Here is a 26,819-nt window from a genome sequence, read left to right as displayed (position 1 = left end):
GATGATCGGATGAACAAAACATGGTATGCTTATATGGTGGAATGGTACCAGGCATAAAAATGAATGAAGTACAGATTGATGCTATAACATGGATGAACCCAGCAAACATTAGACTAATTGAACTAAGAGAGTCACAAAAGACCATATATCTTATTATTCAATTTATACAAAATGTTCACAATAGGCAGATCTATAGAAATGGAAAGTAGATTAGTGGGAATTGGGGAGAAATGGGGGAGTGACTGTCAATGAATACACGGATTCTTTTTTTTTTAAGAAGATTTTATTTATTTATTTGACAGAGAGAGATCACAAGTAGGCAGAGAGAGAGAGAGAGAGAGAGAGAGAGGAGGAAGCAGGATCCCTGCTGAGCAGAGAGCCCGATGTGGGGCTCCATTCCAGGACCCTGGGATCATGACCTGAGCTGAAGGCAGAGGCTTTAATCACTGAGCCACCCAAGTCCCCCTGAATACAGGAATTCTTTTTTTTTTTTTAAATGTCAAATCTGTTCTTTCTTTTTTTTTCTTTTTAAAGATTTTATTTATTCATTTGACAGACAGATCACAAGCAGAGAGGCAGTCAGAGAAAGAGGAGGAAGTAGGCTCCCCGCCAAGCAGAGAGCCCAATGTGGAGCTCCATCCCAGGACCCTGAGATTATGACCTGAGCTGAAGGCAGAGGCTCTAACCCACTGAGCCACCCAGGTGCCTCTGAATACAGAAATTCCTTTTGGAGTGGTGGAAATGTTCTAAAGTTAGATAGTTGCACAGCTCTGTGAATACTAAAATCCACCAAACTGTGCACTTTAGAAAGGTGGATTTTATGGTATTTGAGTCATATCTTTTTTTTTTTTTTAAAGATTTTATTTATTTATTTGACAGAGAGAGATTACAAGTAGGCAGAGAGGCAGGCAGAGAGAGAGAGGAGGAAGCAGGCTCCCTGCCGAGCAGAGAGCCCGATGCGGGACTCGATCCCAGGACCCTGAGATCATGACCTGAGCCGAAGGCAGCGGCTTAACCCACTGAGCCACCCAGGCGCCCCTGAGCCATATCTTAATAAAGCTGCTATACATGTAAAAATAGAACTAACTTATTACATTGAAATATAAGGTGGGCCTCCATTTCCTAGCGAGAAGGTTTTTTTTTTTTTAAGTTTTTGCCAACTGGAACGTACTGTAATATGCCTAACAAAGCAATGTTTTTCTTCAAAACCGTTCTCAGAGAGGAAGGCAAAGTTGTACAGACCTCATTTTTTAGAACCCTGCTCACCATTCCCCACCTCACTCTATGGGACTAAGGGTGAGAGAGCCTAGTGTTTGTTTTTATGACAGTGGGGACAAGGATCTCCCTCAAAGATAATCTTGCCTCCCACTCTGGAGGCTCTCCAAGAGTAGACATCTGTGTTTCTGCCTGCCCAGCACCCACTCTCTTGCTTCTCATAACTTCATGTGGATTTTCCTTCTGTCAGATATTCCCCCCTTGATCTTAGAAGGTCTCTCAAGCTGCCCTTCAATTCCATGGCCAAAAAGTGGACCTGGGACCCAATGTAGCCAATCAGATGCCCTTCTTTGGGAATTTGAATAGACAGGTGGGTGACTCAAGGAAAATGCCAGTGATTTGCCCCACAGGGATGCCCTGAAGATACCATTCCATGGTTCCTGCTCTCTGGAATCAGTAGGGGTTATTCTGGTCCTGTTTTTTTCTTCAGATGTTTCCTGCCCCCAAGAACTCTAACTTGATCATTTGGAGAAGGGCTGACAAATTCCATATTATTTTCTTGGTTCTCCCATGGCAGAGGAAGGGTTCCTCAGGACTGTGCAGACAGTGAAGGAGGAGCACTCCAAAATTAGGAGGAGTCATGACCTAGAAACCACCATTTGCATTGGAACATCTTCTCTTTGGTTCTTTCTTGATGACCACTTGCTTTAATATTTTATTTGAAGCTCAAACATTAATTGAATCTTAACTGTGTCAAGGCCTTTGTTAGTTGTGAGAATACACAGCTGAACAGAATGATATCCCAGCTTTGTTGGGTGATGGGAGTGTAGAGAAATGCTCTCTGAATTCTAAGTGATCAGAAAGAAGGATCAGAAAAGAGGGTATTTAAGCTTGGCTACAAGTTGAGAAATTTCTCTGACCCATAGGGAAGGTATCATTTGTGAGGGGGTATAGAAATCAGAGAATCATAGATTTGGGGGCTGATAAGGACATTACAGTATCCAGTCTTACAGTTTCTTGATGAAGATATCCAGATTCTGAGGAAAGAAATGATTTGACTAGAGTTGAATTGGGCTTAGGACTTCTCTAACTCCCAGTCCAGTGCTCATCTCACTAGTTCTCAGGTACATTGTTGATCTTGACTGGCTCCTCCAGGTTTCAGGGGACTTGGGAAGGAGGAAGGTTGATATTTAGGGCTTGGTAAATGGTTGCCTAGGGAAATATGTTTTGCAAGGCCACTCAAGAAATCAGTGAGGAATTGGGATAGATTCCGGTAGTTCTTGTCACACTGCTCTCTTCCTTAGTTTTTACCCCCCATGGGGACTTGGCAGAGGGGACTTGTTACCAGGGTCTGCACTGCACTAAGTGTCAGGTTTTCTGTTCTCACCCTTCTCCATCCTTTTGGAGTCTTTGAAGCAAGTCAACAGCTGAAGGGGTTGGTGAAATGGACTTTTGTCCTTACCATGCTCTCTTTCTTCTCGATGACTGGGTCAACTGGGGTGGAGAGCCTTTGATTGTCTTTAACTGTAATTGACAGGCTATCACCCAAATACCCAGCAGGTAGTAGAAGGAGGAAATCGATTTCAAAGTCAGGCCTGGGCGTTCCTCAGCACTGACAATGATTTACCTTAACCAGCAACTTGCTCTCTGGGCGTTCCTCAGCACTGACAATGATTTACCTTAACCAGCAACTTGAGTGTAAATAGCAGGGTTGCTGGTTCTAAAGAGACTGAAAAAGCCTGAGGAGGTTCTTTGGGTGGAGGAAGGGATAAAGTGTCCCAATTCGTGCTTTTCCCCCATGCAGTAGTTTCATCTACATCCTTGGTTTTGATCACCATGTGGGCCCTGGGGGGGCCGCCTAATTCCTGACCTCTCCATTGTGGGAGTCCCACAGGTCCTACCCTGATAGGGATGTTCAATTTAACCAATACTGACAGAGAACTTCCCATGTTCCAAGAACTGTGCTAGGTTCTACAGCCCACACATAAATAAGATGTAATCCCTGTCTGCAAGGAACTACAGACAAATTTAAGCCTCACAAGTTTAATACAAGGTGGTTGGTGATGAACACCTGGGATTCAGGAAGTTTCACAGAGGACACTCAAACCAGTAAGTTAGCCAGCAAAGAAAGCCACATGCCTCACAGGCAAGGCCAACCACATGAACAAAGGTGTGGAATCTGGGTATAGGGAAAACCACAGGCAGTAGCCGGTGTTACTAGAGCACAAAGAGGGAGATGGAAGTGTGGGGAGAGAAGGCCGGGGTGGGGCGATGTGAAGGGTGAGATGGGGGAGGTAAGTTATGGGAAAGAGCTGTCTTTTTTTTTTTTTTTTTTTTTTCTTTTTTCTGGGCAGAGCAGAGGGAAGTGCCTGGGAGATTTGCATTCTAGATAGATCACTCTGTGTGGATTGGAGAGGAGCGGCCTGGATTGCAGGCAGGGAACTATCCAGAAGAGAGGACGAGTTCCCCATGCAGGGTATTCACAATGAAAGGGCATGGGGGCTGGAAAAATAGTCAAGAGCTGAGTGATAACAGACAAGGGGTGAGTAAGGGTGTTCACAGGTTTTTGACTTGGTCTCTGGGTAGATAATGGGCCCATGAACCAAGGTAAGAAATACAGGGAAGGGAAATAAGTCTGGAAAAGAAATGTTGATGATGGCTAACATTTATTAATCACCTCTATGGACCAGGCATCATGCCAAGAGTTTTTAATGCATTTTCTCATAACTATGAAATAGGTATTATTCTTGATTTATAGATAAGGAAAATGAAATTTTCAGATGATGAATAGCTTGACCAATTCTGCACAGCTGGTAGATTGGTGGAAAGAGGTTTGAATTCAGGCATTCTGGCTCCAGGGCCAATGCTCCTCATGACCAGGCTTTATATGTGTGTATGTCTGACAATTTATATTTATATATTTATATGTGTGAGAGTCTGAGGAGCCTGCGGGCCTGAGAATTAGGCCACCAGGACCCAGATTATGGTAAAAAAAAATGTGAATGTGGATAAAACTACCCAAGTTGAACAGTGACCAAAGCACAGGGCCCTGGGGAACCCTTAGGTTAAAGAAGGAGGGAGAGGGTAAGGAGCCTGCAGGGAAGACAAGAACATAAGTTCCCTCTAATTTTTAAATCTGAAGACACGGTTCTGCCATCTGGGCAACAGATAACTGGGCAATCACGAGTGTGTAGTGGCATGAAATAAAAAGGTCCGCCAAATTAAGGCGACATATTAATGACAACAGTTACTACGTTGCATAGTGATTACCCTAAACAGTAAGCATTTCACATAAATAGTCATAATCACTATAGCACGTTTCCCAAACTGTGTCCTGTGGAATAGTAGTTCTTGCAGAAGTTAATAAATGTTTGGATAGAAAAGGGCTTCGGAGCCAGATAAGTTTAGGAAATGCGGGTATAATTCAGGCAGAAAGCCAAACCCTCGGTTAACACTTTTTTCTTTTCTCTGTTAGGAGGCAGGATAGAGGAATCACTAAAGGTATAGGTCCTGGGAACAGATAGCCTGGAGCTGACGCCTGCATTGACAAAAGCGGGGTAATCTTGGGCAAGTTACTGAACTTCTCTAAGAGGTAGTTTCCATATCTGCACAGGAAGATAGTAATACCTGTTCACTGCGATTATTCCAGATTTCAATGCAACAATACTTTGAAAACACTTAGATTAGAGCCTGGCACAGAGTGAGCGCTCTATGAATATTACTGTCTATAAACCATACCATTGTTAGCAAGTTTTCCTGACATCCCAGAGCCTTAAGTGTCTTTCTCGCACATATTTCACACACGCACAGATACCCACATTTCTGAAAAGTCAAAGCCTTTGTTCTGACTCCCATTAGTTGAAGTTCTTTGTGCCCTTACCTCCACCCTACCATGCCCCAGGACTGGGAATGATCAAAGGTTGCAGTATGCTACTCTAGGCAATGGGGCCAGGGAGAGGGAGGATTTATATGCCAGCAGTATAGACTTGGAAGGACCACCATGAGTTCAGTCTCTTTTAGGCACACTTGAAAAGAAGTATGCATCTTTTGGGTGAACACTGGCCTGTACCAGGGCACACAGCTTAGCCAGTGGAGTGCAAGCTGTATTTTTTAGCCCCCACTTGCTCTTTAGGTTGAATGTCATTGTATAGTGAACAACCTGCACAACCATATGTTGCAGTTCTGACCTTCAGGCCATAGAAGGGGCTGGAAGCTAATGACCATTGCAGAAAGAGGGTACAAGTTCTCTTCCTAGTAGTCCATGAAATCAGCTCTCCACAAGCCTTAGGGTAGTCAAGTACCCTTCTTTATCTCCTCCCTCTCTGCCCACATGGGCCCCGCCTCCCATTCATTCACACAGAGGCTGACATCAGAATACCCTGGGTGTGAGGGGATACATCAGACCTTGTCTGTTCCCCTGGAATGCTGACAGAGGTTGGGACATGACAGAGCAGCAGAAAGCAGAAGTGGGAGGGCGTGATTTTCCAGGTTTCCCCTGATACATAATGAATACTAAATTATGATGTTCCATACCAGAGCAGACCACGGCCAGAGCAAGAACGACTTCCTGAACAAGGTTTGAGGCAGGGAAGGGAAAATGATGGGAAGGGGAATTTCTTAATCCTCACTGTGTGGCCCAAACACGTGGCTCAAAGATTCTCACCACCCCTTTAGGTAGACACTTCCTTTGTGAAACAGAGGGGAAGAAAAAGGCAGACATTTCCTGTTCTCTGGAGGTGGGTGGGGTGGAGTGATGGGCAGGATCTCTCCCAAAGTTCACTGGGCATTTACACACACTCCCACAGAGAGCCTCCACAGCCACCAGAGGTGCCGCTGCCTAAAAGCACCCACCACTTTTCAGCCTAGAAGCCAAGACCAAGCCTGACCTGCAGTGATCTGGTGAGAGCTCTGCCCCCTTTGTGCTTTGGTTCTCTTCTCTATAAGGTGAGGAGTATGCATGGGCTGAATTTTAAGTTTCCTCATAGATCTGCCACACTATGGTTCGCACCTCTCGGGGGTTCTGTGCACTCCCCGTGAGGTCGTCACCGACCAGAAATGGCTTACTCTCACCTCTACTCCAGGATCCTGCGTGCCAAAGACCAACCTCCCTTTTCACAACCGTGCTTAGAGTGTGCCTCCATATAGCTCTCAGACGATAAACAGCAGCTGGGCTGCAGCTGCGAGCTGAGGTCCTGTGGCCTTGAGACTAGGGAACAAAGACTGAGCTGGGGAAGGGACTTTTCCTGAATGTAAGGGGAGGGGAGCCCTGGGGCTGTTTATGCTTTTACCTCTCCGTTGAGCGGTGGTTTCTCTCCTTCCTACTGATCTGGGGGAGGGGGAGGGAGGGATGGGGTGTCCTGTCTTTTCTTCTGAGGCTGATGACTTCACCTCCTTTCCCTTCCTCTTCTCTGGTTAGGATCTCTATCTACCCCTTCCCCATCTACTCCCAGGGTCTGAAATCTCCATCCCTCTCGGTCTCTTTATTCTCCTTGAGATTGGGGTCTTTATACCCCTCCCTCTTCCTAAGCCTCGCCTACTTATTCCTTTTTAGGCCTGGCCTCCTAGCCCTGGGTGGAAGGGTCTGCATTCTTCTTCTCGTTTCTCTGCTTAAGGCCACCTCTCCCTCCCCCCACCCTTTCCAGCTCCCCCTCCCTCCGCCCCGAGGCATTGTGGGAGGAAACAAGATGTGGGGCGAGAGCGGCGCGGGGAGAAGCCCGCAGTGCGGGGCCGGGCGGGCGCAGCCAATGGGGAGCGCGGACGGCGGCGCGCGCGGCGGGGGGGCGGGGGCGGGGCGCTATTTCTGTGGGGGCCGCGCGTCGGCCGTGCTCAGCGGCAGAGCGGAGCGGAGCTGCGAGGCGCGAGCAAGGATAAGGCGGCGGGCCGGCGGGCGCGAGGCGGAGAGCGGGTGGCCGGGGAAGCTCGAAGGGCGGACGGCGGCGGCAAGCGATCGGCCCGGGGCCGCGGGAGCCGGAGACCGCGGCGGCGGCGGCTGCTGCTGCTGCTGCTGGAGGAGCCGAGGGGACACCGCCCCTGCCCGCGCCGAGGCCATCGCTGCTCCCCCGAGGCCCCGCGCGGACTAGCCTCCGTGAAGGTGAGCGGTGGCTGGGGGAGTCCCCGGGGCGGCGGCCCGCGGCGGTCGCGTGCAGCCCCACGCGCGAGGCCCAGCCCCGAGGCCCAGCCCCGAGGCCCGGAGCCGAGCTGGCCTCGGCGTGACGCCCTCGGGGCCCCTCTTTCCCGGAGCTGCGCCACCCCGTGCCCTCGCGACCCTCGGGCGCGGCCGGAGGCCCGGGGCTGCGGAGGTGCGGCTCCCCGCCTCCTTCCCGTCCCCTCCCCTCCCGGGAGTCTCCCGGCGCTGCGTGGAGGCCTCTGGTGTTTGGGGCCGAGGGAGAGGGGGTGGAGAGGGCTCGGGTGTGACGCGGCGCCTCCTGCCGCCGCCGCCACACTCCGGGGCGTCCTTCCTGCGGCGAGGACGCCCAGTCACTCCGGCGCTGCTCCAGGCCGGGCGGGGGAGGGCGGCTGACCGGCCGGGGCGGAGGTGGCGGGGAGGATGCTTTCTCATGCCCCAGGTGTTGGCCTTCGGGGGCCGCAGCTCTCCGGAGGAGGGCATGGTGGAGGGATAAGTCCCCTTGGAGATTTCAAGGGGGGAAATGTCAGCAATCGGGGAGGGGGCTCAGGGGAGGGTGGTCCGGGGCTTTCTGAGACTTGGCCTTTTATGACACAAAACTGGGGATAGCGGATAGGGAGCTGTCCTGGAGTGCCTTCTTCGCTTTTCCTAGGAGCGCCTGGCTTTCGACCGAGGCAGCTGGCCTGGGGCCCTCTGGTCATCTTTCTGAACGGAGGCCCAGGTCCCTTGCTTGTTTTCCCAGGAGGGAGGTGCGTATGCCGGGCACCTCCGTGTCCTTTTCTCACTGGCACCTTGCACACGGCAGGTTGGGGCTAGGCCTCACCCCTCATACGCCTGGGGGCCCCAGGGTGAAGAATCGTAGCATTGTAGTCACAAGACCAACGTTATGTAACCGCAGGCGCTCTCCTACTAGAGAGTAAAGTGGCTTTTAATTACTGTGACAGAGTTGTTCCTTTGGACTTTGGGGATGAGGCCGTGGAGCAGGTGAGGTTGCTGGGAAAACCAGTGCCAATTTCACGCTTTAACTTCACAGTGTCTTACCAGGCCCCACCCCCACCCTTGCGTTTGTAAACAGTGCCCCCTTCTGAGTGGTAACCTGGAATAGGCCATCAGGTGACACTAGTTTTCTTCAAATAGTCTTATAATACTCAGAACATTCTTTCTCTGTAGTTGTATATCTGCTCAAACTCATTGAAGTTGCCCCATTTATCTTCTTTCAACCATGGGTTTTTAGAATGAAGGTATTGCTTTGCCCAAGGTCATGTAGCTAGTCAGGCATTGAACAAGGTTCTCCTAACCTTTTCCTCAGCACCTGGTGATGCTCAGGTACTTCTTAGGGTGTGGGGTCGGATTTTTCTGGTCCACTAACTTTCCTCTGCCAGTCTCTGCTGAAATAGAGCCAGCCCTGCTTAGTTTGAGGTGCCTTGGGTGCGGTCAAGGGCTGTGTGGTTGGCAGCTGGCATATATGCTTTCTTTGCATCGGGTACAGGCTAAAGGAGTAATCGTGAGTTCTGCTTTCCCTTTTAGTCCACCCAGCACACAGGCTGTTGTGGGCGCAGAGATCAAGGTGGCCTCGAACAGTACCAGGGATCTCTCCTTGAGCAGGCAGGCCTCCTGTGTAGCCTTAATATCAGACAGGGCTGGAATGACGACATCTTTTGTCTGCTGGGCCGGGTGACAGAGTCCTCTTTTGGGGGTGGGGGTTGGGGGAATCATTGTGATGGGACTGTGGTCAAGGACAGAGGATTGGGTTTTGCAGCTCATCTCCTCGGTTCTTGCAAAGCACTCGCCTGCTATAGACTGCCAGTCAGGTTCTGACCAGCCTTCTGGGGATTTCTGTCATCCCAGGAACGGACCATGCAAGGTCTACCCCAAAATTCTGGTCGCTATAGGATGAATGCCAAGGGTTAGATAGCAGGCATATTAAATGGGGCTGTTAAAATAACAATTCCTCACCTTTTGTTATCTCTCTCACTGCCAGGCATTGACAACCTTTTTCTGTGGAAGGCCAGATAGAAGATACTAAGCTTTACAGGCCATGCATTGTCTTGGAACTACTCAACTCTGCCATATTTGCCTGTTCTATAAAACTTTATTTACAGAAACAGGTGGTGGGCTGAATCTGGCCCACAGACCCCAGTGTAGACTGTTCTTGTTCGCAGATGCTTTCATATAACCTTAATTAATCCTTGTAACAAGGAGAGTTAGCCTCATTGCTAAAGTGGAAATATCGAATGCAGTAAGGGTGAGTGGCTTTCCAAGACTACAAGATACAGGAGTTCATTGTCAGGACCAGAAGTCAGGCCTACTGATTCCCAGTTCATCTTCTTTCCACTGTGTTACCAATGATGCAGTAATGGTCATTAAATCAAGGACTTAGTGTGTTCAGGTGTTAATGCCACCTGGTTTGCCCTCAGTAACCCTGAAGGGCTCCATTTCAAGATGATGGTATGAAAGCACAAAGGTTAAGTAACTTGCCCAAGGACACAGCTAGTAGGTGATATATTGTAATATCTTGGCAGTTGATACTATTTAAGATACCAGAAATAGATGGAAAAAGCCTTATTTTATAAATGCTAAAAATCAATGGCTTCTTAGTTCTTTTTCTATCCACCTTGTATTTCCCAGGTTTGGGGACCAGGTCTTTCCTAAAAGCTTAGGACCTCCCTCTTCTTACAATGCCTCATGTCTGTGTTTTCTGTTGTCTTCTGTACTCTGTTCTCCCACTGAGGCTCCGTACTCAGCTGCTAATGTGCATTGCTTAGAGCATGGGTTATCAGCTTCACCTCTCTGCTTCTTCTGCAGTGTCACGATGTCTGACCGGAAGGCAGTGATCAAGAACGCAGACATGTCTGAGGACATGCAACAGGATGCCGTTGACTGCGCCACGCAGGCTATGGAGAAGTACAACATAGAGAAGGACATTGCTGCCTATATCAAGAAGGTGCGCCAAGAGAGATGTGGCTATTGGCTAGGGCTAGGGGTGGACGTCTAAGCTGTTCCCCAAGGGGATCTGAACTGGGGACTTAGGAAAGCAGGTATATCCCATGCAAACAAAACCCAGAAGCTTACAAAGCAGACAAATTAGAGAGGGATTCTTGCCAAAGCATTCACCTTAGGAGTTATTTTTTTTCTTTTTTTTTTCCAAAGATTTTATTTATTTATTTATTTGACACAGAGACAGACAGACAGACATAGACACCGAGAGAGGGAACACAAGCAGGGGGAGTGGGAGAGGGAGAAGCAGGCCTCCTGCCGAGCAGGGAGCCCAATGTGGGGCTCGATCACAGGACCCTGGGATCTGACCTGAGCCAAAGGCAAACACTTAATGCCTGAGCCACCCAGGCGTCCCTACCTTAGGAGATTTTTTGTTTTTGTTTTTAATTTTTTTTTTTAAGATTTTATTTATTTATTTGCCAGAGATTACAAGTAGGCAGAGAGGCAGGCAGAGGGAGAGAAGAGGAAGCAGGCTCTCCCTGCTGAGCAGAGAGCCCGATGTGGGACTCTATCCAAGGACCCTGGGATTATGACCTGAGCTGAAGGCAGAGACTTTAACCCACTGAGCCACACAGGTGCCCCACCTTAAGAGTTCTTTATAGGAGCTCTGCTGAGGTGTGCTTATGTGTGTGTCTGTGTGTGTGTGTTTACAGATAATTTTATGACTACAGGGCATTGGGGAGAGAAGCTTAGGATCAAATGTAACTGGTTGAAATCAGAACTATTCAAAATGTAAATCGAGGATAATTGAACAGATAATACAAGATCATACACAAGTTTTTCAAGGAACTGCATTATTTAAATGGGATATCCCTGTAATAATCTCTATCCTATAGGAAGTTTCTTCTTTTTTTTACCCCCTCTTAAAAAGGACTAGGGGCACCTGGGCGCTCAGTGGGTTAAGTCTCTGCCTTCGGCTCAGGTCATGATCCCAGGGTCCTGGTCCCTGTCAGGCTGTGTGCTCAGTGGGGAGCCTGCTTCCTCCTCTCTCTGCCTGCCTCTCTGCCTACTTGTCATTGCTGTCTGTCAAATAAATAAAATCTTTGGGGGGGGGGGAAAGGGACTCAGGTACTGTATCCTCTCCTTTTCCCCACCTTCTTAAGAATGGGTGGGCTTGAATATGTAATTTGCCAAAAATAGATGAGCAATATTGGGGTAATAGGTTTAGTCCCTGAAAAATTCCTGAGTGAATGGGTGAATTAAATCTGGTTACCTAACACAGGAAGCAGCTGAGCTAGAAGTGAGAAGTGATACCCAGGGGCCTCTGATTCCCAGGCAGAATCCATGTCTGCTAGTGGCATAATCCTAGTCTTTGATGTTTTCAGCTGTAGTATCCCAAAAGGGATGCCTAAGTGTAGGTTTGTTCTGGTTCATAGAGGTGTGGTAGGGCATCCTGAAGTTTTATAGACTTCTGCTTTCCTACTTAGGTGGGGTGGAATGAAAAGAGGAAACTCTGGAGTACTGAGAGACTCTCCGTATAAGGAGCCCCAGTGGGTGAGGAGCCAGCTGGGGGTGCTGGCTCCTTGCTGAGTGATAGCCTTAGGTGTCCTGTACAGGGAGAGGATCCAGAATCATGGACTCTGAGTCAAGAGAATCCTTAGGTTAAGTCTGGTCTAGCTTTTTTGTTTTTCTGATAGGGAAAATGAGACCCAGAGAAGTGGCTATGGTTCTCCTGTGTTACAGTGTCTTGAGAGGCAGCATTAGGGCTGGATTTGATGAGCCATCCCCTTTCTACTGTTCACTAATACCTCTTGGAGTCCCTTGGTGTAAGGGACAGTGAGGAGGCAAAGAGGTTTTTTTGTTTTTTGTTTTTTAATTTTTTAAAAATATTTTTATTTTATTTATTTGACAGAGATCACAAGTAGGCAGAGAGTCAGGCAGAGAGAGAGGAGGAAGCAGGCTGCTGGTGGAGCAGAGAGCCTGATGTGGGGCTCAATCCCAGGACCCCGGGACCATGACCTGAGCTGAAGGCAGAGGCTTTAACCCACTGAGCCAGCTAGGCGCCCTGGCAAAGAGGTTTTATGCTGAGCACCTAAGGGGGCAATCCCAGGGTTGGCAGCTTTGCTGGGTCCATGGTAGAGGTCTGTTGGATGGCAGGGTGCATCTGCTGAGCCGTCTGTTTCCTCCTGGATCTATGGAGTGACAGGGAACTGTCTGTCTGATTAGGTCAGAAGGATTTCCTAGGTTGCTTTGAGCTGAACGTGTGCCGGTAAGAGAAGTAAGGGAATTGCCTTGATCTCATGGTTGATGTCCTTGTTCTGCTACTTAAAGCCCACACAGTACCTGGCACACAGGAGTGCCTTTAATGTTGACTTACAAAGAACTGCTTCCTGGTACTTCTGATGTTTGGCTCTGGTGTCTTGGTTCTTGGCATTTGGAAATGTTGGTTTAGTAATGTGGAGGCAGCAGGTGGCAAGTCAGGGAGGCTTGCTCCTCCCTGCTTTCTTCATACTTTGAGACACTGGAGTGGTCTCTTATGCCCTGGGCTTCCTTATTCCTTTGGTAAAGAATCACAGGGTGGACCATGGAGTAGGGTGGCTAGGAGGAGGAGGAGAGATGATCAGAGTATAAAGTGCTAGAGAGGAATAATGGAGTTTGCGGTGTTCCATTATTAATGAAGGAAAGAGTGTCCTAGACAGCCTTAACCTGAGCTCCTGAGGTTTGGGGAGTTGAGGCCATGGCCTTAGGGTGGGGAAGCGGGGGTGATTACTAAATCAGATTCCTATTCTGACTTCTCGTCTTCCAGCTATCCTAATCACCTTTCTTCTCTCCCTTTTATTTATTTATTTATTTTTAGGAATTTGACAAGAAATATAACCCTACCTGGCATTGTATCGTGGGCCGAAATTTTGGCAGCTATGTTACACACGAGACAAAGCACTTCATCTATTTTTACTTGGGTCAAGTTGCAATCCTCCTCTTCAAGTCAGGCTAGGTGGCCGCAGTGAAGGTGTCAGTGGCGGCGGCAGCGATGGCAAGCAGGCGGCGTTGCTGGGACTGTTTTGCACTGGGGCCAGCATCAGGAAGTCCTCTCCAATGGCTGTGCTACTGCATGGACTGTATACTCGATTTCATGTGTATGTCGCAGTAAACAAAACCAAACTTCTTTCTGTTTAGTTGCCTGGGGAAGAAGGCTGCTTTATGTTTATTTTTCAAGACTTTAAAATTTTTTCTTTGTATTGCACTAGGAAATCTCTCCCACCCCTCCCTCTTCTCTTTCTCTCCCTACATAAAATTTTCAAAAAGCCCTCAACAAAGCCTGTAAAACTAGGAGGGCTGGGGGAGAGCAGGCGGTTTTTGGAGGCAGAACTCAAATTGTGCAGCCACCTCCTCCTGGTGGTGGGTGCTGCTTTGGGATGGCTGGGAGGCTGCAGGGGACAGCGTAAGGATTGGCAGGGAGAGGGGGATAGGAAGGAGGCTAGGGGGATTGATCTAGTACCAGGGAGAATATTCCACTGAACTGTGATTCCATGGCTTGGGGCACAGGGTGGGGTGGGGGGTGGATTCTTTGAGGGGCCCTGAGACGTGTTTGTCTGTGGTGTGTGGGAGTGGGGAGCAGACTTATCTTGCTGTCTTTGTCAGAAGAGTTTCTAAGTAAGGGCTGTGTCTTTGTGGATTACCTTCTTTTATTCTTCCTGCCAGAGCTCATGCTAGGAGGATGTTGGGGGTAGGATTAGCTTGATTCTTTTTCTTCTATTCATTCTTCTCTCCTCCTGTCTGCTCCCTGCTTAGCCCTCAGTTTTCTCATTCCTCTGGAGTTCTCTTAGAGCAGCCCCTGTTAGTTGGCTGGCAAGGGAATTTCTGGTGACTGTAGTTCCTTAGTTGTCTTAGCAATCAAACCAAATCGACGTCTCCCTTGATTCTCCTCTGTGTATATGTGTGTGTATGTGTATGTGTGTATCTTGGTTTGGGGTAGAGGGGAGGGAGGGGCAGAACAGTGTGGAATCTCTAAGGCGTATGGTTAGATAGGTGGCACGATTAGTTCTGATTGGGCCTTTACGTTAAAAACCTCTGGGGGTGTCTGTTTAGGGGGTGAAGGCAGTTGTCAACCCCCATAGGCCATCTGGCCCAGACATTGCTTGCCCTATGGCTGTCTGTTCCCCAGAAGGCTTTGGGAAGATAGCGCACGAGGAGATGGCTGTGATGCCATCTGCCCTGGAACCGGTTCTTAGTGGAGAGGAAAAGTGATTTGTGGGTGTTTGCAGCCCTTATGGGAGGTGGGGATGGAAGTGATAAAGGGCTGTAAGGACCTTTGGGGGAACTTTGGAGGGGATTAGTCTTGTAGTGGTGAAGCCAGGTATCAGGAGATGGAGCAGGGCTGCTAGTGGGCGGAGATTCCAAGGAAAGTGCAGGGGGAGATCTTGTCTATTGATCAAACGGGGGTGGGGGGGAGGTCATTGCTGACCGAGCTGCTGATTCTTGTAAATCACATTTAAAACTCTCATGTGTAGGGTTGGCACTGTGGGAGGGGGGTGGTTGGGATCCAGCTCATTCTTTTTTTTTTTTCCCCCCCCCACAAGTCCATCCTTGGGGCTGGTGGGGAGGCAGGAGAATTCCCCCTCCCCAAGCCTTTAGTGTGTGCCGAGCTTTCTTTTTGTTGCTGACGGGGGAGGGTGGGTGCTGACCAGGGATGGTGAGTGAGTTCCCTGTCAAACCCATCAGTGGGCACAAGATTGAGTGCTTGGCTTTAGGTTTTATTTTTTTATGAATGTCAAAATCTGTGTTTCCCCCTGCCTTCCCAGACTTGTGTGGCCAGTTGGAAATGTCTGGTTTGTGTCATCTCCCTCATTTCTGGAGCAGGGGCTGAGACCCCACCACATCTATGCTCTGCATCCATGCCTCTTTTGGACATTAAAGGTCGATTGATGCACTTCTGAGCTGTTTGGGTTTTTTGAGGGTGAGAGGGGGGACAAAATGGCTACCCTGGTGACTGTGGTGCCACACATGGGTGGGGGTAGAGGGTATCTAGGGTGGAGTAGGATGGGGGCTGAAGAGATAAGATCAAAGAGAGACTGATTGCCCTGAATCAAATTTTAGTTGTAGGGTCTAGTCTGAGACCCCTTTACTGGGGAGAAAATTAACCAGCGGTAGTCACTCACAGTCTTTCTAGGTCCTTGTTGGGTATGGCCAGGTGAGCCACATTTGGGGTCTTTGATATAGTACATGTTCCAGCCTGTTCCTTCCCTGTTTCCAGCCCCAGGTCCAGATGGCAGTTTTCCAGCTGCTGTCTCGGACCTGGAGGATCTTTGCTGCTTAGAACCTTTGGCCAAGCCCTCCTATGGCCAAGAACCTGTAGCCCTCTTAACTCCTCCTCCTGTGCGTCCCCGAGGCCTGAACACTATCAGTCAAGACCTGCTCTAGCCACTTAGAAACGGAAAAGTGGGGGATCTTTAGAAGGATGGAAGCACTCTTGATGGAACCTGAGTGATTCTAACGACTCCTGTGTTATTCTGGCTGTCCCACTTGGGGATTCCTGCACCCACACACCTGAAGAGGTGGGCAATACTTCAGAGAGTATCTGCCCACCCCTGATGCCAAGCAGTTGTTGGAATCCTTATGGAAGTGTCTGGGAACAGGGTTGCTTTGTACACCTTTCCATTGCCACTTACTCAGAGATACCTGAGTTTTTGCGTACTTGAGCCTAGGATGCTGTCACACAGAGCAAGATAAATTCTGTGCTCCCATGGCATACATATTCTAATCAGGTAGAGCACACCTACACACTGATAAGCTTTTTCCAATAGTGATAAATGTACAGTCAAGGAAATAACTGGGCAACAAGTTGTTGGTTGTTGGAGGTAGGTAGACTGAATTCCTTCAGGTGGGAAGTTGGGCTGGATCTTGGAGAGGGTTCTGCCTCTGGTGCAGTGAGGTCCTAAGGGACTCTAGAACCCCCAAATTCTGTTCTTGCCTTTCCTGGTATGAATAATTTGATAGAGGTGGAGCATTGAGGGATGGGAGTGAGGCCACGGTCCACATTTTGTCTGTGAAGGGGATCTCTAGGGCTTAAACTCCGCTTTTTGCCCTGGTGAGAGAAGCCATCCAGCTGGTATCCGTGGACAACATATCCAGGTAGGTACACTGCTCTTCTGGAAGGCTAATCCCACAAGGCTTTGTGGGGAGGATGGGTTCCAGAAGGGTCTGTAGAAGGCAGATGGACATTGTATTGAATGCAGCTGCATTGTATTGAATGCTGTCAGAACTGGGGCCAGGGAGAGTGGGATTGTCCATAGCCTACTTCTCTTTTATCCTCTTCAATCTTCTGGGGCCTTTGGCTAAACATAACTGAAAGGCAGTTGGCAAGGCTGACCCAGGCATGCAATCTGGAGGGAACGGAGCAGGAAAGAGAAGAGAATGAATCCAAGGGGAGTAAACCAAACCAGCACGGTAGGGAGTTGTCTCTGCCGGGTCTGTCTCCAGAATTCTAGTGGTCCCGTAGCCTAGACCTAAGGTGTGGCTGTCCCCCAGACTGTCCCCTCACTTCATGTCTTTACTCAGACATAGTGTTAGCCGAGGGGCCTTCTGACATCCTGTATGAGGTCGCACCTCCTTACCACCGCTACTAACCTTACCCAGTGTAGTTCAGTACAGAACTTTTCAAAGCTAGTGCTTGACATGTTTGCTATTGTTGGTCTCCCACAATCAGAATATAAACTGTGGCAGGGCCATTTTCTCTTTTCTTTGCTGCCTGTCTTCACAGAGAATAGCACTTGCCCTGTAGCTTGATAGATGTTGGTCAAATGAAAAAAGAAGAGTATAAGCGAGCATGGGCATCCTCTCTACCCCAGGGCAGCCCAACCTTTCCTGAATAGACTCCTGTCTGGCTTATGCCCTCTTGCTGCCCAGCCTGTATGTAATTTCCTGCTGCCTCGAAAGGAGTGAGTGGGTCACTCCTCTTGCCATCTATGGAAAAATGAAAGCACGTGTTCATAAAGTATGTTTTACAACATTTCAGTTTGTTTCTCTCCTGGAAACCTCCAAGCACCCATCTGAGCGAGACCCAGCAGTCATTAGCCACATTTTTGGAGAAGCAAACTGAATCAGAGGGTGAGTGACTTGTCAAAGCCCATGTAGCCGCTAGCATTTCTAGAGCCCAGGCACTGTGACTCCTAAGGGCTGAACTGGGTTTGACAGTAGTGGTCTCACTGATAACTCCTCGAGCTTTAGACCCAACTCTTTGAGCTCAGGAGCAAATCCCTGCTTTCGCTGATACCTTTCCTGGACTCTGCTTTAGCAAGGGCAGGGAGGATACTTCCCCATCTTTCCCTTCTCCCATATACCAAGGATTGAGGAGCTGCCCCTTCCTTGAGGTCTCACCAGAGGGGTAAATAAATCATGTGGACTTAGAGAACAGAATCCCAGAATTGTAACCTCTTGCCTCCTCTGAACTAAAGGTATAGCTTCCTTACCACCTTGGTAACGAGTATGCTGTATCACCTGTTGGAAGAGGTCAAGTGTACCTGTATGTATATCTTTGTGATGTCATGGGCTTGGTGTCCACACCAGTTCAGAGGCATTCTCCCCTGCTTAGACGGCTACTGTACTGGTACAGACAGATTCATAAGAGAGCAAAGAGGACCCCAGGTCCTTATGCTCCTCTCTTTTGACCAAATAAAGGTGTATAGTGTTTGTGGTTAGGCTGCTAGACATCACTCTCTTGAGTTTCCAGAGAGAGGCTAAACAAGCAAAGACAATGGTAGTGTGGGTGGAACCCAGGATCTAGAATCAGAAAACCTGGGGTTGAGTCTCGGCTCTAACACGTAACCCACTGTATGAACTTGGGCAAGTCCTCTCTGAGACTCAGTATCTTCATCTGAAAATGGGGGTAATACCTATTTACCCTAAAGGGTGGTTATGAGGATCAAATGACATGTATGTGAAAATGCTTTGAAATTGGAAAGCAATGAGGACGGGGATACTGATTATTGGGGTCTGTGACAATAAAACTTGGGGGAAGAATAAAGGGTTCTGGGGAGTCAGGCCCATCAATTACCCCATCACATCTTGTCACACCAGTCTCCCCCCTCCCTGTCCAAGTGCACCCATATTGTAGAGAAGGAAATGAAGGACCAGAAAGGGAAAGAAACTTAGCTAAGGTCACATGGATGTTGGGGACCACTGGGATGTAGTACTTGGTCTCCTGACTCCCAGGCCAGTTCTGACTCTACTTCGAGGTGGTGGAGGGGACTAATTTATCAGTAGGTGCTGAGCCCCCTACTGAACTCTGGAATACCCTGTATTTGGTGATGGTGTACAATTTAGTGTTTTGTTTTTAAGATTTTATTTTCGTTTAGAGAGGGAGAATGAGCATGTGCCAGTGGGACGAGGGAGAGGGGGGAAGAATCTGAAGCTGACTCGCCACTGAGCGCCCCCAGCTGCCCGCAATTCAGTGGTTTTTAGCATATTCAGAGTAATGCAACCATCCCCGCTAAGTCTATGATGTTTTTATCATTCCCCAAAGAAACTTTGTACCCATTTGTAGTCACTCCTCATTCCTCTTTCTCCCTAGCCCCTGGAAACTGCTTATCTACTTCCTGTCTTTTTGAATTTGCCTATTCTGGACATTCATATAAACAAAATCACACAAATGTGGCCTTTGTGTCCGCTGTCTTTCACTTAGCCCAATGATTTCAAGGCTCATCTGTGTTGTAGCATTTATCAGTACTGCATTCTTTTTTCTGGCCATGTTCCATCCTATGAATATAACCCCTTCTGTTAAGGTGATATCAACTTCTGCATCAGTTGAGGGACATTTGGCTTGTTTCCACTTGTTGGCTCTTGTGAATGGTGCTGCTATGAACATTCATGTATATGTTTTTAATTCTCTTGGGGCATCTTTTTTAAATGCCAATTTACTTCTCCACTTTTTAGGAACTAGATTGAAATGGGCCATTTTTTTCTGTGAAGGATCAGATAGTATTTTAGGCCATGTAATGTCGTGTATGTAGTTGTTACTACTGCTAAACTCTCCATTGTAGCACGGAAGCTGCCATAGGTAACATATACACCTGAGCATGGATGCATTTCAATAAAACTTTAAACAGGCAGTGGGCCAGATTTGACCTGTGAACTGCAGTTTGCCAACCCCTAGTCTGGATGTTACAGTCACATGATTCAATATTCCAAAGGAAGGGCACCTGGGTGGCTCAGTCAGTGAAGCGTCCAACTCTTGGTTTCAGCTCAGGTCGTGATCTCAGGGTCACAAGATGGAGCCCTGCGTCAGCGTCAGGCTCCGTGCTCAGCAGGGAGTCGGCTTGGGATTCTCTCTCTCCCTCTGCCCACCTCCCCAGCCCCACTTTTTTTTTTTTTCTCTCTCTCTCTCAAAAACAATATTCCAAAGGTAGAAAAAGTGAAAATTCCCCCTCCCACTTCAGTCCCCCAACACTGACTGGGTTTCCCTCCTTAGAAGCAATTTAGTGATGTGAGATTTTATGTTCCCTTTCAGAGAGCTGATAAAAAGTATGTTTTTAAGTGGCTGTGCAATGTTCCAACATGTTGCATATAGTTTAATAAACATGAAAGGACGAAGATATCTGAAGGTATGCCCTGAAAGACAGAACACTGTTGCAGGTGTGTTGCCCTGACCTGCCCAATTCGCTCCTTTATCAGGATAATCTTTTGAACTCGTGGGATTTGCCTGGGAGTTCTGGTGATCACTCCTGATGAATATGTTGGGTGATATCTTTGGGGTCAAAAACAAGCTCTGACTATTGGGGATGCAATATATTTTTTAGGTGGTTTGTGTACCAGTTCCACCAGAGAAACATAACCAGTAGGATGGATCTCTATTACTTTGTTCTTTATCTACCTCTCCATCCATCCATCCATCCATCCATCCATCCATCCATCCAATCTATCTGATTTATTACCAGGAATTGGCTTAGTGGTGGGGGACAGGTAGGCAATTCTGGAATAGTCATGCCGTCTATAGAGAAGGTCAGGCTGGAAGCTCAGGTGGGAGCTGACTCTGCATTTCACAGGTAGAATTCTTCAGGGAAACCTCAGGCCTTTTAATTGGTTGGTCCATCCAGATTATCTGAGATAATCTCCTTTACATAAAGTTAACTGATTGTAGATATTAATGACATGTACAAAATAATTTCACAGTTATCACCTAGATTAGTATTTGGTTGAATATCTAGGTATTAGAGCCAAGCCAATTTAATACATGAAACTGATCATCTTAGTCCACATTTTGTTAACCCAGCACCCATATGCATCTCCTAAAACTGTACTTAATTTCCAAATCAAAACAATAACAAAGTCATACTTTCACCTAACAGGATACAAGTATCCTGTGTACAACTGAAAATGTGCCAACTCTTTCCCCAGAAGAGGATGCAAAGTCTTTGTGTGATATTCACTCTTCTCCTTGATAATCCTGTAACTTCAATAATTTAATGTAAAGTTAGCTATTATTTTTTATTTTTAAGATTTTATTTATTTGACAGCACACAGGCAGGGGGGCGCGGCAGACAGTGGGAGAAGTAAGGCTCCCTGCTGAGTAGGGAGCTCAAGATGGGGATCGAGCCCAGGGCCCTGGGATCATGACCTGAGCCAAAGGTAGATACTTAACAGACTGAGACACCTAGGAGTCCCTAAAGTTAGCTATTAATATGTTTTATGTTAGGGGGCACCTGGGTGGCTCAGTGGGTTAAAGCCTCTGCTTTGACAAAATGATCTTCATCAAAATTAAAAACTTTTGGGGATGCCTGGGTGGCTAAGTGGGTTAAAGTGGGTTAAAGCCTCTGCCTTTGGCTCAGGTCATGATCCCAGGATCCTGGGACTGAGCCCCACATTGGGCTCTCTGCTCAGCAGGGAACCTGCTTCCTCCCTCTCTCTCTGCCTGCCTCTCTCCTACTTGTGATCTCTGTCTGTCAAAGGAATAAAATCTTATAAAAATATATGTTTTATGTTAGAATACAAGGGAGATAAGAGAGGGAAGAAAAAAAATACACATAAATATTTATAATAAAATAAGGAATAAATATTCAATAATTACAGTTCCCATTTTGCAATTGGTTGGTTAATCATAGCTGGTATTTATAAATACCTTCTTCCCCTACTTGTTACGTATTTCCTTTGTCCTCAGGGAGCACTGTAATGCTGGTTATGTTTCTTTTTCTAGCAGCATGCTGCCAAACCTTCGTTCTTGAAGGGTCTATGCCATTAGAAGTTTTACCTAAAATTGGGTTGTTAGAATTTTCCATTGGTTTTAATCACCGGATGTGGTAGTACCAAGAGATTCTTTAAGGGCTACCTTATATTCCAGACATACCTTTCCTTACCTCCATTATGTAATAGAATCCCAGTTTCCCCTTGCTAGTCAGAATCAATTACCCCAGCTAGTATAGTAACTCCCTCCTTGGTCTGTTGATCAGAGGCATAAGGAGTCCAAACTGGCAGTCCGAATGTCCAGTTCAACGGAATCATTGTGTCTTCTGGGGAAAGTATTCTTCCCTTTGGGATGAAGACTTTGCAAGGATGGGAAGCAAAAATTGTGCTAGTGGATTACTGGGGTAACAGTGAGTGGTGACATTCCATTCCCACTCCTTAATTCCTGGAAGCATGGACCCTAGCTGTAGGAAAAAGGACACTATCCTTGGAATGCTGATTCAGAAGACGTGTACAGTCTTCTGAAGTACATTGCTACAGCCCTGCAAAGTCCTGTCACCTAGCCGGTGCTGTAACTAGATCTTCAAAAGGCTATTCGACCTTTATATTGCGCCGGCTATTTCAGGATGATAGGGTAACGTGGTAAGACCAGTAAATTCCATGGACGTGGACCCATGGCTGCACTTCATTTGCTGTCGAGTGAGTTCTTTGATTAGAACAATGCTGTGTGGAATACCATGACGGTGGAGAAAGCATTCTGGAAGCCCACAGATGGTAGTTTTGGCAGAAGCATTATATGCAAGGAAAGCAAATCCATATCCAGAGTAAGTGTCTGTTCCAGTAAGAGCAAAACACTATCCTTTCCATGATGGAAGTAGTCCAATGTAATCAACCTGCCATGAGGTAGCTGGCGGATCACCGGGGAGTGGCGCCGGCTCTCAGTTTGGGTCTCTACTGCTGGAAGATTAGGCACTCTGCTGGCATTGCTGCGGCCAGGCTGGCTGCGGTGGATGGAAGTCTGTGTCACTCAGCCCATGCATAACCTCCGTCCCTGCCACCTGGCTGCTGTGTTTGTAAACATAGGGCCGTGGGCAATGACAAGGGGGCCTGGGGAAAGAGGCTGACTTGTAGCCACAGAACAGGTCATCCTATCCACTTGATTATTCAAAAATTCTCCTCTGCAGAGGTCACCCTTCGGTAAGCATTCACATGGGATGCAAATAGCTCTGCATTCTTTGCCCATCCAGAGAGGCCTGCACGCTAGGTTCCTTGTCCCTAATTTTCCAGTCATGTTCCTTCTAAGTCCCTGACTGTCCAGCCAACCACTGGCCATAGCTCATTAATCAGTATGGACTTATGCCTCTGGCCATATCTTCCAGACAAAATGAACAAGCAGGTGCACTGCTGAAAGTGCTTCACCGCTGTTCTTTCAGAATGTTCTGGAAAGGGGCTATAGGGCTACTGCTGTCCACTTCTGGGTGGGGTCTGCAGACTGTGCGGAACTATCTGTAAACCCATCCTGAGTTGCTGTTCATCAGTTAGCGGGTCTGAGGAACTCTCCCTGAGGCCATAGATGCAGTCCGGGAAGGTAATGTGACAGCAGTAGGGGCTATGGTCATTTAGGGCCACATTATTGTACAGAAAAAAAGAACTAAACCAGCAATTGGAAATATACGTATGTACATATATCTCCTATCCAGAGCCAATATCATATATAATATATATGATACAGATACAGAATTATTGATAATGTAGGATCAGTAGGATAATAATATATGATCCTAATAGATCATATATATATAATATATATTAACATATATAATATATATAAAGGGATTTACTGCAAGCACTTGGCTTACATGATTGAGGGCTGGGTAGGCAAGTTTGAGGTCTGTAGGCTGGCTGGCGGGGGCTCTGGCAGGAGTGTGGTCCACAGGCAGAATTTCTTCTTCCTTCAGGGAAACTTCTGTTCTGTTCTTAATGCCTTTCAACTGATTGGATGGGGCCCTCCATATCATCCAGAATAATCTCCTTTCCATAAAACCAACCAACTGTTGATGTTAATCTTACCTACTTAACACTTTTCTAGCAATACCAGGATAATATGGCCTATGTAAGTGGACACATACAACTGACCATCATGGTTTGCAAACTGAGAAAGTTAAACCTTCTCATAGAGGAATCCAAACACGTACAAAGAAGCAACTCATTCTTAAAAGTAGCTTTTTTTTTAAAAGATTTTATTTACTTATTTCACAGAGAGATCACAAGTAGGCAGAGAGAGAGAGGCAGAAGCTCCCCACTGAGCAGAGAGCCTGATGCGGGGCTCAATCCCAGGACCCTGAGACCATGACCTGAGCCAAAAGGCAGAGACTTGACCCATTGAGCCACCCAGGTGCCCCTAAAAGTAGCTTAATTGAAGTGTAATTGATATATAGTAAATTGAACATATTTAAAGTATACAATTTAATAAGGTTTGACATACATATTTGCCATTAAACTATCCCCACAATCAATATATCGAACATTCTCACCCACCCAAAATCTTCTCATGACCCTCTGAAACCCTCCCTCTCCCTTCCTTGCTTCCCTCTAGCCCGTGGCAATCACTGATTTACTTTTCCTCACTGTAGATGAGTTTGCATTTTCCAGAATTTTATAAAAACGAAGTCCTATGGCATGTGCTCTTTTTTTTGGGTCTCATTTCTTTCACTCATCATAATTATTTTGAGACTTACCCATGTTGTTCTTCTGCATGCCATTCTCTATTCTTTATTGTTGAATAGTCCTGTCATACGGATACACCACAGTGTGTTTATCCACTCCCCAATTCAGGGACATTTGAAGTTCCATTTCGACAATTAGGACTAATAAAGCTGCCATAAACATTTGTATTCAGGTTTTTGCTTTAAAGGAAGTTCTTATTTTATTTGGGTAAGTAACTAGGAGTGGGATTGCTGGATTTTATGCTGAGCATGTTTAACCTTAAAAGAAACTGCCGAACTATTTTCCAGAGGGGCCACACCATTTTACATTCCCATAAGCATTGTGCGATGTGAGATTTTCAGTGGCTCCCTATCTTGTCAACACTTGCTATTGTCAGTTTTTCTTTTTATTTTTTTTGAAAGATTTTTATTTATTTTTTTGACAGAGATCACAAATAGGCAGAGAGGCAGGCAGAGAGAGGAGGAGGAAGCAGGCTCCCCGCTGAGCAGAGAGCCCGGTAGGGCTTAATTTACATTTCCCAAATGACTAATGATGTGGAGCATCTTCTTACGTGATTATTTGTTACCTTTATATCTTTGCTTATCTTTTTACTGGGTTGTTTGTTTTCTCATTGTTGAGTTGAGTTTTAAGAAGTCCTTTTTTCTTTTTCTTTTCTTTTTTTAAGATTTTATTTATTTACTTGACAGAGAGAGATCACAAGTAGGCAGAGAAGCAGGCAGAGAGAGAGAAAGAGGAGGAAGCAGGTTCCCCGCTGAGCAGAGAGCCCATGGGGACTCTATCCTAGGACTCTGAGATCATGACCTGAGCAAAGGCAGAGGCTTAACTCACTGAACCACCCAGGCGACCTCCTTTTTTCTTTTTTAAGATTTATTTATTTTAGAGGGAGTGCTTGCGTATAAGCACCTGAGTGGCAGGAGTACCAGAGGGAGAGAATCTCAAGTAGACTCCCTGTTGAGTGGAGAGCTGGACCTGGGGTTTGATCTCAGGACCCATAAGATCATGACCTGAGCCGAAACGGAAGAGTCCATTGCTTATACAGCTGAGCTACCCAGACACCCCTTAAGAATTACTTCTCCGTTCTGGATCTAAGTCTGTTCTCAAATACATAATTTCCAAATATTGTCTTTGAGTTTGTGGCTTGTCTTTTCATTCTCTTGTCTCTTACAAAGTAAACATGAAGTCTAACATCTCTTTTGCATTGTGCTTTTGGTGTATCTAAGAACACTTTAACCCAAGGTAACAGGTTTCCTCCTACTTTTTTCTAAAAGTTTTAATTTTTTGGAAGATTTTCTTTATTAGAGAGAGCGAGCGAGAGAGAGCATGAGTAGGGTGGGTTGGGGAGGAGCAGGCAGAGAGGGAGAAGCACACAGGGAGCCCAACACGGGACTCGATTGCAGGACCCTGGGATCATGACCTGAGCTGAAGGCAGACACTTAATTAACTAAGCTATCCAGGCATCCCAAAGTTCAAAATTCCTATGTCTTTTGGTGGATTGTACTTTTTGCCAAATGCTTTTTCCACTCCTCTTGAGAGGATTATGTGGTTTTTCTTTTTTATTCCATTAACATGGGAAATTACATAGATTTTTTGAGTGTTAAACCAAACTTGCATTACTAGAATAAGTGGTGCTTGGTCATGATGATTGTCCTTTTCATATGTTGTTGAATTTTATTTGCTAAAATTTTGTAAAGAAGTTTTCCACTTATTTTCAGGAGGGATATTGGTCTGTAGTTTTCTTTCCTTGTTATATCTACATCTGGTTTTGTCATCAGAATCAGGTTAGCCTCCTAAAATGAGTGAGGAACTATTTCCTCCCCTTTAATTTTCTGCAAGTGTCTGTGCAAAATGGTTATTATTTCTTTCTTAAATGTTCAAGAGAATTCATCAGTGAGTCCATCTGTGTCTTGAATTTCCTTGTGCATAGGTTTTGTAACTGTAAATTCAATTTCTCGAGCAGAGTTGGGGCTATTCAGGTCATCTCCTTCTTGAGTAAGCATGCCTTTGCCTCTGTACAGTTATTTCCCTGTTGCATCTAAGTTACAGATTTCATCTGCAAAAAGTTAATGATAATTTCTTATCATCATTTTATTTGCATGGAATCCATCGTAATGTCATCTCTCAGCCCTACTATTGGTAATTTTGTCTTCCCTCTTTTTCCCCCTGATTAGTTTTGCTGGACATTTATCAACATTATGGATCTTCTCAAGAAATCAGATTTTGGTTTCATTTATTTACTCAATTTTTATGTTTTCTGTTTTATTTATTTCCACTCCAATCTTTCTTTTTTTCTGCTTACTTTGGGATCAATGTGCTGTTCTTATTTTTGTGGAAACTGAGGTCATTGTTTGAAGTTTTTCTCCTTTTTTAATATAGGCATTTAGTGCTATTATTTTTCCTCTAAGCTTTAGCAGCATCCACAAATTTTGATAGGTTGTATTTACATTTTAATTCAGTTCAAATTACTTGCTAGTTTCTTCTTTATTTTTTCTTTGACCCATGGATTATTTAAATAAATTATTTAGTTTCCAAATATTTGGGGATTTTCAGTTATCTTAATGTTACTGACTTTTTATTTAATTTAATTCCACTGTAGATAGAGAATATACTTTAGTGATTTGAATCCTTTATGATTTATTTAGAT

The 26,819-nt window shown here is 46.3% G+C and overlaps 1 protein-coding gene across 2 annotated transcripts; it reads left to right on the top strand.

Moving 5' to 3' along the window:
- Window positions 1-6,015: 6,015 nt before the first annotated feature.
- Window positions 6,016-15,206, top strand: DYNLL2 (dynein light chain LC8-type 2). 2 transcript variants are annotated; one of them, XM_044248600.1, is made up of 3 exons: window positions 6,016-6,114; window positions 10,145-10,283; window positions 13,134-15,206. In XM_044248600.1, exons 2-3 carry the CDS (start codon window positions 10,152-10,154, stop codon window positions 13,269-13,271), a joined length of 270 nt encoding a protein of 89 aa, XP_044104535.1. In that variant the 5' UTR covers window positions 6,016-6,114; window positions 10,145-10,151; the 3' UTR covers window positions 13,272-15,206. The 2 variants fall into 2 exon arrangements, with proteins under 2 accessions (XP_044104535.1, XP_044104534.1); XM_044248599.1 differs by lacking the exon at window positions 6,016-6,114 and adding an exon at window positions 7,114-7,306.
- Window positions 15,207-26,819: the final 11,613 nt, after the last annotated feature.

Source organism: Neovison vison, chromosome 5 (genome assembly GCF_020171115.1).
Source record: "Neovison vison isolate M4711 chromosome 5, ASM_NN_V1, whole genome shotgun sequence".
NCBI classification, from domain to species: Eukaryota; Metazoa; Chordata; class Mammalia; order Carnivora; family Mustelidae; genus Neogale; species Neogale vison.
This window is presented reverse-complemented; position numbering and strand designations above follow the sequence as displayed.

Excerpts from the sequence above, each read along its gene's own strand:
- DYNLL2 (XM_044248600.1), top strand. The coding sequence starts at position 10,152 with ATGTCTGACCGGAAGGCAGTGATCAAGAACGCAGACATGTCTGAGGAC. Across the intron at positions 10,284-13,133 it reads TTGCTGCCTATATCAAGAAG|GAATTTGACAAGAAATATAA; the intron begins GTGCGCCAAGAG and ends ATTTATTTTTAG.